General features: G+C 41.9%; 1 protein-coding gene across 1 annotated transcript in view; it reads left to right on the top strand.

The window, feature by feature from the left end:
* GUCY2F (guanylate cyclase 2F, retinal) overlaps positions 1 to 15579 on the top strand; it is a gene marked incomplete at both ends in the record, with an annotated part of 37532 nt that overhangs the window by 14627 nt on the left and 7326 nt on the right. The window contains 9 exons of the mRNA XM_084224729.1: positions 72 to 228; positions 1585 to 1734; positions 3572 to 3720; positions 5113 to 5276; positions 5574 to 5766; positions 5849 to 6023; positions 11132 to 11230; positions 12527 to 12621; positions 13632 to 13717. Of these exons, the coding sequence (XP_084080855.1) occupies positions 72 to 228; positions 1585 to 1734; positions 3572 to 3720; positions 5113 to 5276; positions 5574 to 5766; positions 5849 to 6023; positions 11132 to 11230; positions 12527 to 12621; positions 13632 to 13717 (1268 nt within the window). The remainder of the gene's footprint in view (positions 1 to 71; positions 229 to 1584; positions 1735 to 3571; positions 3721 to 5112; positions 5277 to 5573; positions 5767 to 5848; positions 6024 to 11131; positions 11231 to 12526; positions 12622 to 13631; positions 13718 to 15579) is intronic.

Raw genomic sequence — 15579 nt, 5'->3', positions numbered from 1 at the left:
GGTGACAAAGTGGCTTGGTGTCTCTGAGTGGTCTCTAAGGACCAACCTGGATTTTCTTCTGTGTTTCACAGGGAATCAGATATTTGCATCACCGAGATTTTGCCCATGGACGTCTCAAGTCCCGTAACTGTGTTGTGGATGGCCGGTTTGTCCTGAAGATCACTGACTATGGTTACAATGAGATCTTAGAGGCACAGAAATGCCCCTATGTTCAGCCATCCCCAGAAGGTAGGTGTGATGAGGAAATTTTTTTTTGGAAATATTTATCAATTGATTTAAGAGATGTTTGTCCTAATACAATTTCAGGCCAGTGGCCACACAAGGATTTTCATGCTCAATCTCACTACATCTAGTTTCCTCCATACCATGCATTGTTATAAGAAAGGGTAAGCAAAGGTTTTTTCAGACCGCCTGAAAGTGAAGCAAATAGCAGAGAGATGTGGTAAAGAAAATATATTTTACTGTAAGCAGTGACAGAACTTCAGCTGGTTGCAGTTGGAGAAGGACTGAATTGTCCCTGAAATCTTATCAGTACTGTAGCCAGTAGAATGGCTTCACATCCTTAGACCCAATCCTATATTTAGAGTTTTATGTTATCCCAAATGAAAAGACATTTTTTCTTGTTAAAATAAGTAATCTAAACCACAAAATGATGTAGGTCTCTTTGAAATAGGTCCTCTACATGCCAGTCACCAAAGGCTGCCACATGAGATTCCCACCACTTGAGAACAACCCTTATGGGACCAGGTTTGGAGACTTGGACAGGATTTCTTTCATGTGGCCATTGCTTTGGGGTTCCTCTGGTATCCCAATTTATTCTTGAAACCTGTTTTTCAATAGCATTTCATGGTTTGATCCCTCTGTCATGGGATTTGATGCATACACTTTTTCAGTGTCTCAGATAGGGCAGTTAGATAGAAGATTTTCTTCTCCTCTCTTACAGAAGATAAACACATTTGCAGTGGCAGAAATTTTCCATATCCCAGAATGCACAGTTACCAGGGTAACAAAATCTCAGTTTGAAGATTCATTTCTTCATGAAGGTGGATATATTTTACAACTGTGTCTTTTGTCACTTGAACTATTGGGTTATAAAGACTGTGCATCAGATTGTCACAAACTGCTTTAACAGAAACTATTTTAATCTAAAAAGAACTACAGAAAATATGTTGTTAATTGTTGCTTTGTAAAAGAGCAACAACTGTGACAAGAAATTTAATATTTGATGCCAATATTTTGTCTCAGGAACATTTTCAATCAAAAAAATGGCGTTAAAGCTTCTGGCAGTGGTGAGATGACTTCTTTTGTTGAAGTTCATGGCTGGTGTTATATGATACAAATTGTTGGTGTGGCAGTTTTAAAAAAAAACCCATAGAGTAAAACTGAAAATTTGGGGTTTTTTTTGGTCAGCGCAGAAGTTTAGTATTTCTAACATACCACTGGAAGTAAAAGATTTGATTAAGTAAATAATGTAATATTTTCCAACCTTCCACTAAATGACTGAAATAGGTATTCATTTAAGCACTTACTTTGCAATAGTCTGAGTTAAAGTGTCAGAAATGCGATGCTCTGAAATCTTTTTAGAATTGCTCTGGACAGCTCCTGAGTTACTGCGGGACCCAGACATGTGCAGAAAAGGCACAGTCAAAGGGGACATTTACAGCTTTGCAATCATCCTGCAAGAAGTGGTTGCTCGGGGTCCACCTTACTGCACATCAGAACTCTCAGCTGAAGGTAGGCAACTGCTACAGTATATTTTTAAGGCTTTATGCAGAGCACTTTATGAAAGGCCTGGCCAAGCCCCCGTACTAATAAGGCAATAATGTATTAGTCTCATGACCTTCTTCAGTGGCAGGTGTATGTTTTCAACACAACATTCATAATAAATATCAAAATGTGTAGTTCTCATCACAGCCTTGGTACATGCCTCATCACTGCTTTCACTGGGATCGGGGTTCTGGGTGCTCCCCACGATGCTTCAGGCCAGTTCCCTGTGCAAACTTGGACTTTTCATCATAGTATTGGGTGAAATCTGATGGCAGAATTTCCCATAGCTTAGAAACTCCTTTGCTTTCCACTCACTGGCCCTTTTTTGTGCATCATGGAGGCAGAAGATTTTTGAGCTGGACCCCTTGCCAACATCCTATTTTGTCCATCTATTTGTCCTTAATCCTTTTCTTTTTAAAGAGACTCTCTCTTCAACAGAGGTTGAAGTGATGTATCATTTTGCTTATGTGTGTCAGAAACAGCGAACAGGTGAAGTCTTCAGGAGCTGCTCATGGTGCAACCATGTTGTGCATCCATGGGAAGAACAAACACACTGCAGTGTCAGGTCACAAGCAATTGAACAGGGAGGGAGTGACAACAATCTAAAATTAGCTGATTTCAGTGACAGCCCATTCTCAACACATTTAAAGCTGGACAACCATCAAGTGGGGTGTGACAATTCAGTGTGTGCCAGTTCAGCTGGAAAAATGGGGCCCTGACTTTTCTATGCCTGAAGCTGCTGTCACAATGCAATGACAATGATCTTAATGATGTATCCCACTCTGTAAATCAGAGCTGGACCTGTGTGATGTAGCCTATGATGCAATTAGCAGGTTTCTCCCACCTCGTCCCTTCTGCAGAACCTCCAGCAAATGTTGAACACAGTTCAGTCCTGTTTCCTAACCTGATAAAATGATGAATTTCTACTCATTGTGTCTCAGTCCTAGGGAGCTTTCACTTGTAAACATTAAAACAATCTGGGGAAGGCATTTCCTCTCAGCTGCCCCTGGAAATATTGGGGCCAGATGTTTTGATTAGTTCATTTGGCCTAGTCTGGGGGGATGAGCCAAAGATCTTTAAAGTAGGCTGTAAATGCTGAAAAGCTTTGAGTACTCACAGCAACAGCAGGACTTCTGCCAGAGAAGGAGGCTTTCACTCTGTTTGCCTGCTCTGCACTGAGCAAAATAAGATTTCAAATACCATAACTCTGGTGGGTGTTAAAAGACTGACTTCTCAGGGTTTGAAAACCTAAGCCCAGTTCCTTACAAGCCTCATTTCTAGGAAGGGAGATCTAGACAGGGAGTAATTTCCCAGACACTGTTGTGAACTCAACCTCTCCCCTTAACATACTTTCCACTGTCGCCACTCCCAGCAACCTCCCACGTCCTGGTTCCCAATTAATGATGAAGCATCAGAGGCTGGTATCCTTCCTGTCTGGGCTCAGCCATAAACTTCTGCTGTCTTAGAAGACTGCAGGTCCTAGTGGAGAGAGTCAGAGGCAATTTCATTAAATACAAGCCTGCAGGCTCACACATCCATCTGTCACACATCCTTCCCCCATCCAGCCATTTTATTACTCATAACCTGGTTCTTCAGGGACATGAATCTTCTTTAAATCCTTCAAGAGACTCCTGACAGAGAAAAGCAGAAACTTCCAGCTTCATTTGGCACAGACACTGGATGATGAGGACTAAGAGTGACAGCTGAAGAAGCAAGCCAGGGACACAAGGAAAGGTCCATGTCCTTTGCCCCTATCAGGGTCCTCCATCTTATAATGCTCTTTCCATTCTTCTCTTTTCCACAGAAATCATAAAGAAAGTGAAGAAGCCCCCTCCCCTGTGTCGCCCAAACATAGCTCCCGAGGTAGCCCCCCTGGCATGCATCCAGGTAATGAAGCAATGCTGGGCTGAAGCCCCTGAACGACGTCCAACCTTTGAGGAGGTGTTTCATAAGGTCAGTAAATAAAGAAGCTGGTGTAATTCTGTTGTTTGTTCTTGGCAGGGAAGTGTTTTATTGTTCAGGGTTTTTTTTACTTTAACTCAGTTATTAAAGAATGAAGGAGTTGCAAAGCCCTAGACTTGTCCTGACTTAGAGGTGATGAAGCAGCCTGGACATGGATTTGATGTCTTCACATTTGCAGTGTACCTGCACAGATGGTCTCATGAAGAAGAAAGATTTGTAAATTGTTCACCTTCAGACCAATTTTTCTTTTAATCTTCTAAAGTGTTCAAATGGTAACGATAAGAAAAAGTCACCAAAGACTGTTAAGGACAAAGATAAAACATTTGGCATAGGAGGTCTCTCAGTTCCAGACTGGTGGAAGCTTGGAGAATATCCCAGGGAAATATGACTGTACCTGAGGCCTGTTTAAACAGCTTTCCCAGATATCTGTTACTGGCTGGTCTCATGGACAGGTACTGGCAAATTACCCCCTTTCTGATCAAGCAATGGAGTTCCTGTGTTCTTATAAGGTCATAGAATCACAGGTCATATGAGATCATAATCACTCATTAAGGTTGGAAAAGACTTTTAAGATCATCAATCATCAACCTCGTACCACCACCATGTGTGCTGTTAAACCATGTCCTCAAGTGCCATATCCACATGTTTCATGAACACTTCCAGGGATGGTGACTCCACTGAGCACTCTGTTCCAAACAGGCTTTACAAACCCTTTCTGTAGAAGAAAAAAAATCTCAATATCCAATATAAACCTTACCTGACTTTATGGCATTTTCTCAAACCTGGTAAACAAATATCCATAACTTTTACCTTTTGGTTCTATGAAGCTGAGAATAATTTTGAACCTGCTGACTCTGCTGTTGAGTCTAAGGTAGCCTCTAAAGTCACAAATTATCCAGAAGTTCCAGGAGCTCAACTTCAGGTCAGGAGGAGAAAGCACAACTCGGTGAAGAACTGGGAATGGAGGTGGCAGTACACGTGCATGTCAGTGGGCAAAGATGGATTTAAGTGCAATAACATGTGAAAAGGTTGCAAGTGATGCTGACACCCTGAACTTTGTGCCTCTGAATGCAAAGTTTTGCAAGTTACCCTAAAGATTGTTCATGGGATGAATGGGGTTGCAAACCAGCAGCCTGACCAGTCTCTGTAACAATGTTCATGTTGACAACTACTGTAAGGTTGTGTTTCATCTAACTCTCACTGATTGTTGCAAATTCACCTTCTAATTCACCTTTTCCTTTATCTTTGAACTCTTGCCATTGAAAAATCCAGTCATTAGCATGACACCTCCAAAGAAATGTTTGCTTTTTGTTCCTTTCCAAACTCAGTGTGCTACAGTGGTGTGAAGAGACAAACAAATAACTCTCCAGTTTGATTTTCCAGTTCAAAACCATCAACAAAGGGAAAAAGACCAATATCATTGACTCAATGCTCAGGATGCTTGAGCAGTACTCAAGCAACCTGGAAGATTTAATCAGCGAGCGGACTGAAGAGCTAGAGGCTGAAAAACAGAAGACGGAAAAACTGCTGTCACAAATGCTCCCACCGTAAGTACTGGTACCATCCATAAGTGGTAAAAAAATCCCCAGGAAACCAAACCAAAACCACCCCAAAACAAGCCTATATCTAGTCTGGATGACACCCTTCCCCAGAAATGAGCAACATTGTAGACTTGACCATCAATTTTGACAAGCACCTTCAAATCAAACTGAGGAACTCTAATCAATGCTGGTTACAGCCATATAGTGGAAGAACTGAAAACAGAAAACCAAGAGTCTGAGCTCTTGAGCATGCACTAGAAAAGGGTTTGTTCCCTGCCATCTTTTTTTGTGTTTCTGTTTCAGTTCTGTGGCAGAAGCCCTCAAGACTGGTGGCACTGTGGAACCGGAGTATTTTGACCAGGTGACCATCTACTTCAATGACATTGTGGGTTTCACATCCATTTCAGCCCTCAGTGAACCCATTGAAGTGGTTGACCTTCTGAATGACCTTTACTCTCTGTTCGATGCTGTTCTAGGAAACCATGATGTTTACAAGGTGAGAAGTAATTTTATTCTGTGTTTCTTTTCCATCTTTTTCAATTTCTATATTTGTTTCTTAATGTGATGGTATTTGCTAGGTGGAGACAATTGGTGATGCCTACATGGTTGCCTCAGGGCTCCCAAAACGGAATGGAAACAAGCACGCAGCTGAAATAGCCAACATGTCCTTGGACATCCTCAGCTCTGTGGGAACATTCAAAATGAGGCACATGCCAGACATTCCCCTCAGGATACGAATTGGGCTGCACACAGGTAGGCAACTGAACATAGAGAACTCCTTCTCAACTGCATTTCCAACTCGGAATGTTTTCTTCATGTCTGCCCTCCAAAAAACACCCTTACAAGACACTTTAAAATCTTCCACGTCAACAAGGCAGTTAAAATGGAAAAACAAAACCCAGAGAGGGTTTGTGGAAGAAAGTGGCTTAGTATCATTTTAAGGGGAGATTTTGTATTCTGTCTCAGCCAGGAACTACATCTGGCGTGTTAGTCACAAGGGTTTCATCGTATGTATAGCTCTTTAACGTGCCATAGGACCTTCAGAGGTGGGATGTCTTCAGAGGTGGGACATCAGTGATGTCTTTGTCTGTTCTGAAATAAAAAAGCACAGAAGCCATGGGGTAGAAAGTGAAAGCATAAAAAGATTGGAGATATTTATTAAAGGTTGGATATACTGGAAGGAAAATGTGATACAGCTCTTAAGAAAAAGTTATATTATAAAGAAAACATTATCTCTGATATAGAAGTCATAATGTATTCAACCAATAGAAAGGTTACTTGTTTAAAATGAAAGGAGGAAGTTCCTTTGATATATATATCTCAATATACATAATGCACCTTTGATATATACATATCAATACTATCATATATATATATATATATATATATATATATATATATATATATACACATACAAAATGTAATTAAACTCCAAAGTAAAACAAAAAATTCCAAAACAGTAGAACTACAGTTATATAGGCGAAAGTATTTTAAATGTAGGAAAATATATCTGCTGTTATCATGAATCAGTATTTGAATAATATATATGAACCTTCATAATTTTATACTTTTTTTTAGACAACCATTAATGGATTTTTTCCCAGCTGTTTGTCACCAGATTTCCTGCCTCTTCCTCTAAAGTACCGGGTGTTGCCCACTGTGGGAAGCCAAACAATGATTAAGAACGCCCAGGAGTTTGACCCAATAATATATGGGGTTTTATCCTTCTGCTTATCTGATAATATCCATGCTTTTGGAGCTTTAGCATGCAAGCATTTTGCAGATGTCAATATCCCAGTCCCTGATGTACATGTTGGGAAACAAAAGCAGAGTAAAGGAAGTATCTCAGTCAGAATATCCCAAGAACTGAGCTATGACTTTAGCTGAGTTAAAATCAATATTATGAATCCTAGACCTTATAAGATCCTCTTTTGGAGTTATCTCTAAAACACATCTCCCTACTGTTTTCTTTGAAGCTTGTGATTCTTAGTTGACCCTTCACAGAAGTGTAAAGCATTAAGGAATGATTGCAGGAGCACTGTGTGTTTTATGCCCTGTCAGAAATTAGAGGAGACTGTGGCTGCAGATTGTCTTGCCCAGAACGGGAGTCTCTGGAGCACCAGCAGCATATTTTCAACATGGAAAGAGAGGAATTTGCTGTGCAACATCTGCTGCTGCCTGTTGACAGCAGTTCTGCAATGTATCTCCCATGCAGTTGGCCAAAATTCATCCCTAGGTGATATCTACAGGGGGTAGTAACTTTTTTTTGTTTTTATGAACTCTGGATATCTGGAAAGCAGAATTGCTCTGAGCTGTTGTATTGGGTGTGAGGGGAAGAGGGTGGAGGACTCTGCAGATCTTGTTTTGCATAGATCTGGCAGCATCATACTGTCATGGGAGCAGCCGCAAACACATGTTCCAGAGCAAACGCGCTTTCTGAGCCACGGAGCTGACGGCTGAGTTTGGTTAACCCTAGACCCCGTTTCTCCTGAGAAAAGATGCATGAAGAGGGAATGATCAGCATCATGAAAGCCTCTGGGAAGCTCCTGGGGGAGAGGAGAACTTGGCTGACACTTTCACTGTACTGGAAAGGATGGAGAAAGGGTGTGACCCCCAGTCACGTACTTCAGCTGCTCTCTGGAAACTGTTGCCAAGAAGAGCTCAGGATGCCCTCTCAGAAAAAGCAGTAAATGCATTTTGGGCATAGGCATTTTGCCCATGCCTATTCAACCCTGAGGGAAAGCTGCAGTCTGGGAACTTCTGATGGCCCATGCCCATGATCCACTTGTGGCAATGCATAGGTAAGGCAAAGAGGACAAGACGACCAGCGCTTGGTCTGCATTTTCTCCCCTGCTTTAAACACATCCTGGAATCTTGGCTGTCCTCTCTTTCTTGAGTTCACTGCAGGTCCAGGATAACTCGGCTGACTCAGCTCTTTCCTCATTATCCATGCCTGGGCTGGAGCAGGACAATCAGCCCAAGCAGTGGAGGGAAGATAAGCTCTTCCACAGAGGCTGAGGATGATTTGTGTATCAGTCAGGCTCTCTGGCAGTCAGCCCTGCACTTTGATCTTGACTCTTAAACTCTGCAGCACTGCTGATGGTCTTTGCAGAGTCTTAGCCAGAGCCTCTCATTAACTGACCCTTGCAAGCCCTGGCAAAGATACACATCAAAACAAACATATAAACCTGTGGAATTATACAACTAGGCCATAATGTCCTCATCACAGGGTGTCTGGTTTTCTCTGAAACTTGTAACTGTAGAAGATTTACCATTGGAAGTTTTTCTTAGCCTTCTGCTGACGCTGTTTGGAAAAGGGGGAACACACACAGGAGGTGAAGGCAGTGAGCAAATGAAGTCTGAGATGCTTTCAACACAGGGAATGTGTAATTTTGGGAATGCTTATATGGTAGGGTTGGTTTTGAGCTGAGAACCTTCTGCAATGGGACAGGCTTAAAAGCAGTATTCTAGAAAGATAACACCTTGCTCTAAAAATCTTGCCTCTCTGATGTTGTGAGGTTTGTGCAGAAGTGGCTGGGTGATTGCACAACAGAGTAGGAAACCTGTATTCAGGCACCCACACGGAGGTGTTTCCAGGACTTTCAGGGAGTCTGCACTCACTTTGAGGACATGTAAATGAACCCTGTAAAGCTGTTCCTGTGCAGGAGTGGAAAAGCTCTTGTGGCTCAGTTGACCACATTGACTTGGTCTCCACCAACTACAGTAGAAGGTCATCTGCCTTTTTTTGTGCTTCTGAAATGGAATCACAGAATCATAGCATACTCTGAGTTGCAAGGGACCCACAAGGATCATGGAGTCCAACTCTCAAGTGGATGGCCCATGCAGGGATCAAGCCCATGGCCCTGGCGTTCTTAGCACCATGCTCTAATCAATGGAGCGCAAATCCTCCTCAGTGAGGGCTGTTTTTGCAACAGGAACCACCTTTTTGTGTCCTTGCATCGCCTGTTACAGAAGGAGCTTTGGTCCTTAGTGAGGCTTGGGACTGCTGCTGTCACGTTATCACCACAAAAAGAAAAGAGGCAGTGTTTTGTGAGATAGTGTTTTCTCAGGGTGGCCTCTTACAGAAGCATTAATAAGAAGTCTTCAACAAGACCATTTTTTGTGTATATGTCAACATTAACATGCACACAATAAAAACCAGTATGGGAATCATAAGGTCCTTGGCTGAGACTATCAACAGCGCCTTTACAGTTGTGTACAGATGTGCCTAGTGATGAAAATCTGAATTAAACTTCCTCTAGTGAGGAAATTTAGTAGTTCCTCTCCTGAAAACCTTGAAACAAATTAGAGAGTAGTGATAAGGATGGGAATTAACTTGTAGGAGATTCTGAGGAACAGTGTTTTTTCTGAGGTACGCTACCAGTCAAAAAGTAACCCCCCGTAAATCAGGTTTTCATGATATCCAGCAGTCTCTGCCTGCTGTGTTTTATCCAGTTTGATCCATGCTGCTCAAGTCCTTGTATTATTTTTTGTATGAACCATTCTTCCTCTGTCTTTTTTAAAAATCTTCTATCAAGCAGTGATTCATGAGGCAGTTTGTATCCTCATGAAGTATTTTAAAATCCAGCAACTTTGGGCAGCAACAACTTTTCAGAGGTCACAGCAAGAGGGGTTTTTGTGAAGTTCCCCATAGCTTTCAGCAATGGAGTTTTATTATCCTTAAGATTGATCTGAAAACCATATAAAGGATCAATTTTTTAAATAATGCTAAAATCGGCATAAAATTGCACTGTACAAAACTAAGTATGTGATCACTTCTAAATTAGGCCATGATTGCTACTATTTATATTATTACTGTTTTAAACCCAACATTTTAACCTATAACCTCTTTATATTATGAAAACCCTAATCTGTAGCATAATTTCAGGTACTGTTGATGACGTACAATGTTCACATCTCTTGTAATCTTGCACGGGAAAAGATTTCCTAGATATCAGTTGTACTAAATCTTAGCTCAGAAGGATCATGACATTGAAAAGGTTGGCAAAGCCTGAAAAGGCATATCTCATAAATGCCTCTGATGGAAAATACAGAGAGTCCTGCCTTTTGTCTGCAGGAAGCCCCACACAATATCACATTGCTTTCTATTTTTATTTTTGCACTTATTTTGCAGGCCCGATATTTTCTATTGTAGGCAATGAAATTTAGCATCTCCTCTTTCAGAAAGCAGTCTAAACATTTAACTAAGCCAAATGCCCCAGATGAAAATTGTCTGTGCTGTTTGGCTTCCACACATTTTATCTCCCCGTCTGTGCATGAACATGCAGGTCCTGCACACATACCTCTCCCTGACAACTTGGCAGTGTTTCTTTGGAAGCTACTTAGGAAGTGAATAGATCTTGTATAAAGAATGAGAAAGAGGGAAAAAAGTGGTCTTGGCTAGACAGGCCAGCTAACAGTGTCTTCTTTTCCAAGGAGGGGACGCAGGGTGGTCCAGAGTGCTGCCAGCACCTCTCGACTCCCGAGGCTGATTTTTAATCCTGTTTCAGCAGCTTGCAGCACATGTCATAGGATCTGAACTTTAGTTTTCTCACACAGAAAAATACCTTTTTAAAATGAGATTATGATTGTCCTTCAGTTTCCATGAACTCTGAACAAATTCCTCCCAGATGCTGGTGAACTGAGGGCCTACCACACAGGACCTTTCTCAGACATGAAACACCAGCCTGAAATCCAGAGCAATGCTTAACTCTTGACTGATTTTAGCAAGCGCCAAGGACAATGAGATCTTTATAAAACCCTCTCCGGTATTCCCAATAGGTTTTTTTGAGATGTGTTTGTCAGTGAACCCCTGGGTGTATGCAGGACCATGCAGGTAACACAGCTGGCTTGTCTTTCAGGGCCGTGTGTGGCGGGCGTGGTGGGGCTGACCATGCCGCGGTACTGCCTCTTCGGGGACACGGTGAACACGGCCTCAAGGATGGAGTCCACGGGCCTGCGTGAGTATTTGGGACAGTGGAAGAAAGGGGGAAGTCAAATGGCACAATTCAAAGCAGCCTGAAGGAGAGGGGAGCAGTTCTGCCATTGTAAGTTGGCCTTTAGGACCCTGCCTTCCAGCTGCATTTCTCTGACTCGAATCCCGTCAGCCAAAATCAACGTGAATCTTGCCCTGCTTTCCTCCAACATGGTTTGGATCTTGCTTTCAGTCAGTGCTAAGGACCCTTAATTCAGAGCTGTTCTTGCACAGTAAAATAATTCACTTAGCTTTCATGACCAGCACAAAGCAGGGGTTGAAGCACAGGTGGGCACTGCTTCCATCATTCCCGTGGTCATGGAAAGTCCCACTGAGACTGGAGAGAGCAGGAGCACTGCAGGTACAAGAACATTGTTACAGATTAATAGAAATGCATGTAGATAAATAGGCAAATTGTAGGTTAGTCTCTCAGGAAATGTGGCTCATAGCTGTGTGATCTTCCTCTACATATTCAAACTGATGTTTTTCTTTCTTATTATTATGGAAAAAGAAATTAATCAGCTCATACCCCATCCTTCAAAGGGGAAGGCAATGTGATTGACAAAATTGTCATAAAAGCTCAACCCAAAAAAAACTACTTTGGAGGAAATGTTTTAGAACTATTTCCTGTCTTGTTCACACAATCACAAAAATAAAAAATTTCAGTGAGTTCCAGCAGTGGCTGTAAAACAATCTGGGGAAGATGGGAGTTCAATAACGTTCTCCACCTTTGCCCTTTTTGTTCATAGACTAAATGGCAGCTCTGGGTGGAATAAATTACTAAAAATGCAGACATAGCTACATGCATAGCCACATTTTTCTTTGTGTTCACTTGCAAACTTCATCTCTCTCCTCTTCATCCCAGCTTTCAAATTATGTTGGGTGTCTGGAGCAGGACAGTTGACTGTTTTTCATTCCTTTCTCATTCCCTAGTTATACTGTGGCAATAGATGGAACAGAAATCTAGCTGAAATGTTACTGGAAAACCACTTACCATCTTTATGAAGAGATGGACTTCTACACTGAGTGTGTTTGGTATCCTTCTCCAGGAAGCCCCCAGTGTAGATCTCCTCTCCCCCTGTGCTCTTTACAGCCCTGCCTGGAAGAATCCATCAGTCAGCATTAAACTCTCCATAGAGGAGCACCACACAGCTACACCAGCCACACACCTGAACTGGAGCACTCCTGCTTTGGAGCCCTCTTCCTTGTCAGGACGGAGCAGTGGGGAATTCACAGTATGTGTGCAGTACAATGATCCAGCTGCTTTGCTTTCTGTTCCCAGCTTACAGAATTCATGTCAGCCAAAGTACAGTGGATATACTTCGGAATCTGAATGAAGGCTATGAAATCATACCCAGGGGGAAAACAGAACTGAGGGTAAGAAGGCCAGGGCTGTGTGAAGCACTTCACAGGGGAGTCATCTTGCTTGAGAAATTCTCATATTATTATAATTTTTGGCCTTCATACACCAATCTTCAGCTGAATCCTTCCAAAATGGTCCCTTTCATTTGTTTCAATACATTAGGTAGTCATTGAAGGACTGTGGGATCAAGTATTTATACAGTAGACTATGTAGTCCACCCTTGACAGGAGCTGCTACTTTTCATTGTCCATACAAGGCAGTACTAAATATTTCAAACATGATTTCTACCCTTACGTAGTCAATAGGCAGAAGTAGGAGCTTTGCTTGCTTTAAATACCTAGAATAAAATGTCTGAATATGGCCTCAGGTCCCCCAACAATCTTGCATGACAGGTGGAATCATTCAAGTTCATATGCCTGCAAGTGGAGATCTGGGGTAAATAGCCTAGGTTTAGTCAATGGAAAGAAACCTTTACATAGTTAGTAGGGATAAATTGGCCTTTCAGGAAATTATAAGCCTGAAGTACTTTCTGGGTCTAATTTACATGAAGATGATGGTTGGTTTTCCTCCCCTTCTTCAGTCAAAGGTGATTGACTCTCAAATAGGTTCATCAGATGCATCAGACCTTACAAGCTAAACATCCATGGTGGGAGAGGGAGTTATTATTCTGATACTCTGTTCAGAATGAGTGGTAAAATCTCTTAATTAATAATGCTAGTGCTGCCAAATAAGATGATTAGTGATCCTGTAGTTTCCAATTGCTGTTCAGCTGTGTAGTTTCAATGACCCAGATCAATGAGGGTAATTTGTAAATGACAGTTGGAACAAGGATAATGAATATCCTCTTTCAGGAAAGTGAAACTCAAATAATCTCTGAGCTATCCTGAAGGACAGCCCAAGATTTCCAGGCATGGTCTGTCTCTGGATATGTATGAAGCCAGAGAAACCTAGAGAGAAAAATTACATATCAAACAGAGGGCAGTCAGGAAGCTGCTTTTTAATTTGATTTTTGGTTTTATTTTAGGGTAAAGGAGTTGAAGAAACATATTGGCTGGTTGGGAAAAAAGGCTTCCAGAAGCCCTTACCTAAACCTCCTGAAATAAAGCCAGGGTAAGTGTGACTCTGTCACTGTCCAAGACATTCATTAAAACATCTCTTTTAGAGTTCACAGGCTGAATATCTGTCCAAGTTATCTGTTTGCAACATCTATATCCTGTTCCTTTGGTGACTTACATGTTCAGGCGTAGTACTGGGACTCAGAAGGGATGCGATTCCTTCAGCACCCCTCCTTATTCACAGTTCCCAAATGACATGGAAACTTCCTGCTTTTCCCCTATAATCACTTGGAGACTGAACACTAAGGAGTTCCTCCTTGAATCTCCTTCCTGTTCTGGGTGCTTATAGGAGACACACAGGTAGGGACACTTTCAGGTCTCTGGTGTCATCAGTGTATGGGAGACACTCAAGATTTTTCTCCCCTTCCATCAAATTCCTGCTGAAAACATCAGCCTCATTCAGCATATAAACACATTTCTTCCCTTTCATTCTAACAGAACAATAAGAAAGCTTTGTGTTACAAATTTATGGCTCTGTTATGTAATTGAAGATTTAATGATGCTGCCTTCATTAAGTCATTTTCTAGCTGTGCAATGCCTGGCTTCACAGAGTACTCCCTGTTCAGCTGTCACCTTCTGTATGCCTGGAAAGGATGTTGTGGTCAGGACATAAAAACCAGGAGTCAGATTGGTTTGACAAGAACAGCATGGTCACCCACATTAAAAGCAGTCAGCCTTGACTCCCTTTATAGACAATAAAGAGAAATACTTGCTAAGGGTCTGATTCAACTGGCCCTTGCAAGATGCCTGGTTTGTTGAGGTCCAAAAGTCAGATCTTCAGAGATCGGTGTCTGACAGCAAACAAGGTCTGTTTAATGTAGCTCTGACTTCTCCTTATCAATATTGTTCTACACATGGCCCCATTCCCTCTTAGTAAATAAAAAGATTTCCCCATTTCCCCACATGCTCAGGATCAGAGGATCCTGTGCATCCATGTGTAATCTCTGAAGGGTCCATCCTTAACACTGCAGAGACAGAGGTGATCTACTCTTGTCCCAAGGCCCAAATATTCCTCCTTCTTTTGCAGTATCTCCATCCCCACAGGTCACACAGCAGCTGAGTGGTTTTGACAGTAATCAGAGAAAAAAAGTAAAGTTACACAAAACCATATTGGTCCTAGTGAGGGGGCAAAATGAAACTTATGCCCCATGGGCCAAATGTCAAGTTACAGAAAGAAGTAGCTGGATGTTGAAGCAGAGCAAATATTTGGAGAACTAACTCAAGCACAGGCTGTGCTTTTACCAGACAGGTATCAGACATTGTGTCCTGCTTTCCAACCTTATCTTGATGATTCATGCTTTGGCACAAAATCAAGAGGCTGGAAGTTGTTTCTCTCTTTCTGGCCAATATGGTGGTTTCAAGTCACTGTCTCCTATAATTCCATAGGGATTATTGTAGCCTTACTCGTAGGCTTTTCAGCTGAAGAAGGAAATAAACTCCTCTTCTACTTATTTTTTTCACTCTGTCCTGAGGCAACTTATCCTCTCTTGGGTATTTCCTTACCATGAGGTCTATGAGCACTTGTTTTCATCTCTTGCTTTGTATTGTGACCTGGGTAGCCTAAATATCTACAGCTGGGCAGCTGTGGTGGCCAGACTGAGAGGTGTTTCCTTCTAAGTGGAGGTTAGTACATCATGCTTGGTCTTATGTCCATGCTATGGAATTGCAAACCTGCGGCCATGGATTTAAGGGTCAGATCCTATGGATGGAAGTTTTTGAAGTTCGTATTCAAAGGATAATTCCTTCTTTCTTGGTCTGGTCAAATCTGTTTTACCTGGTTTTCATGGGAATTTTGGGTTAACCTTGCATGACCTAGAAGAGGGCAGGACAGTTCTATAGCCTCTCTAGACCTTCCCT

Source organism: Fringilla coelebs, assembly GCF_963513975.1.
Source record: "Fringilla coelebs genome assembly, chromosome: 2".
Lineage (NCBI taxonomy): Eukaryota > Metazoa > Chordata > Aves > Passeriformes > Fringillidae > Fringilla > Fringilla coelebs.
This window is presented reverse-complemented; position numbering and strand designations above follow the sequence as displayed.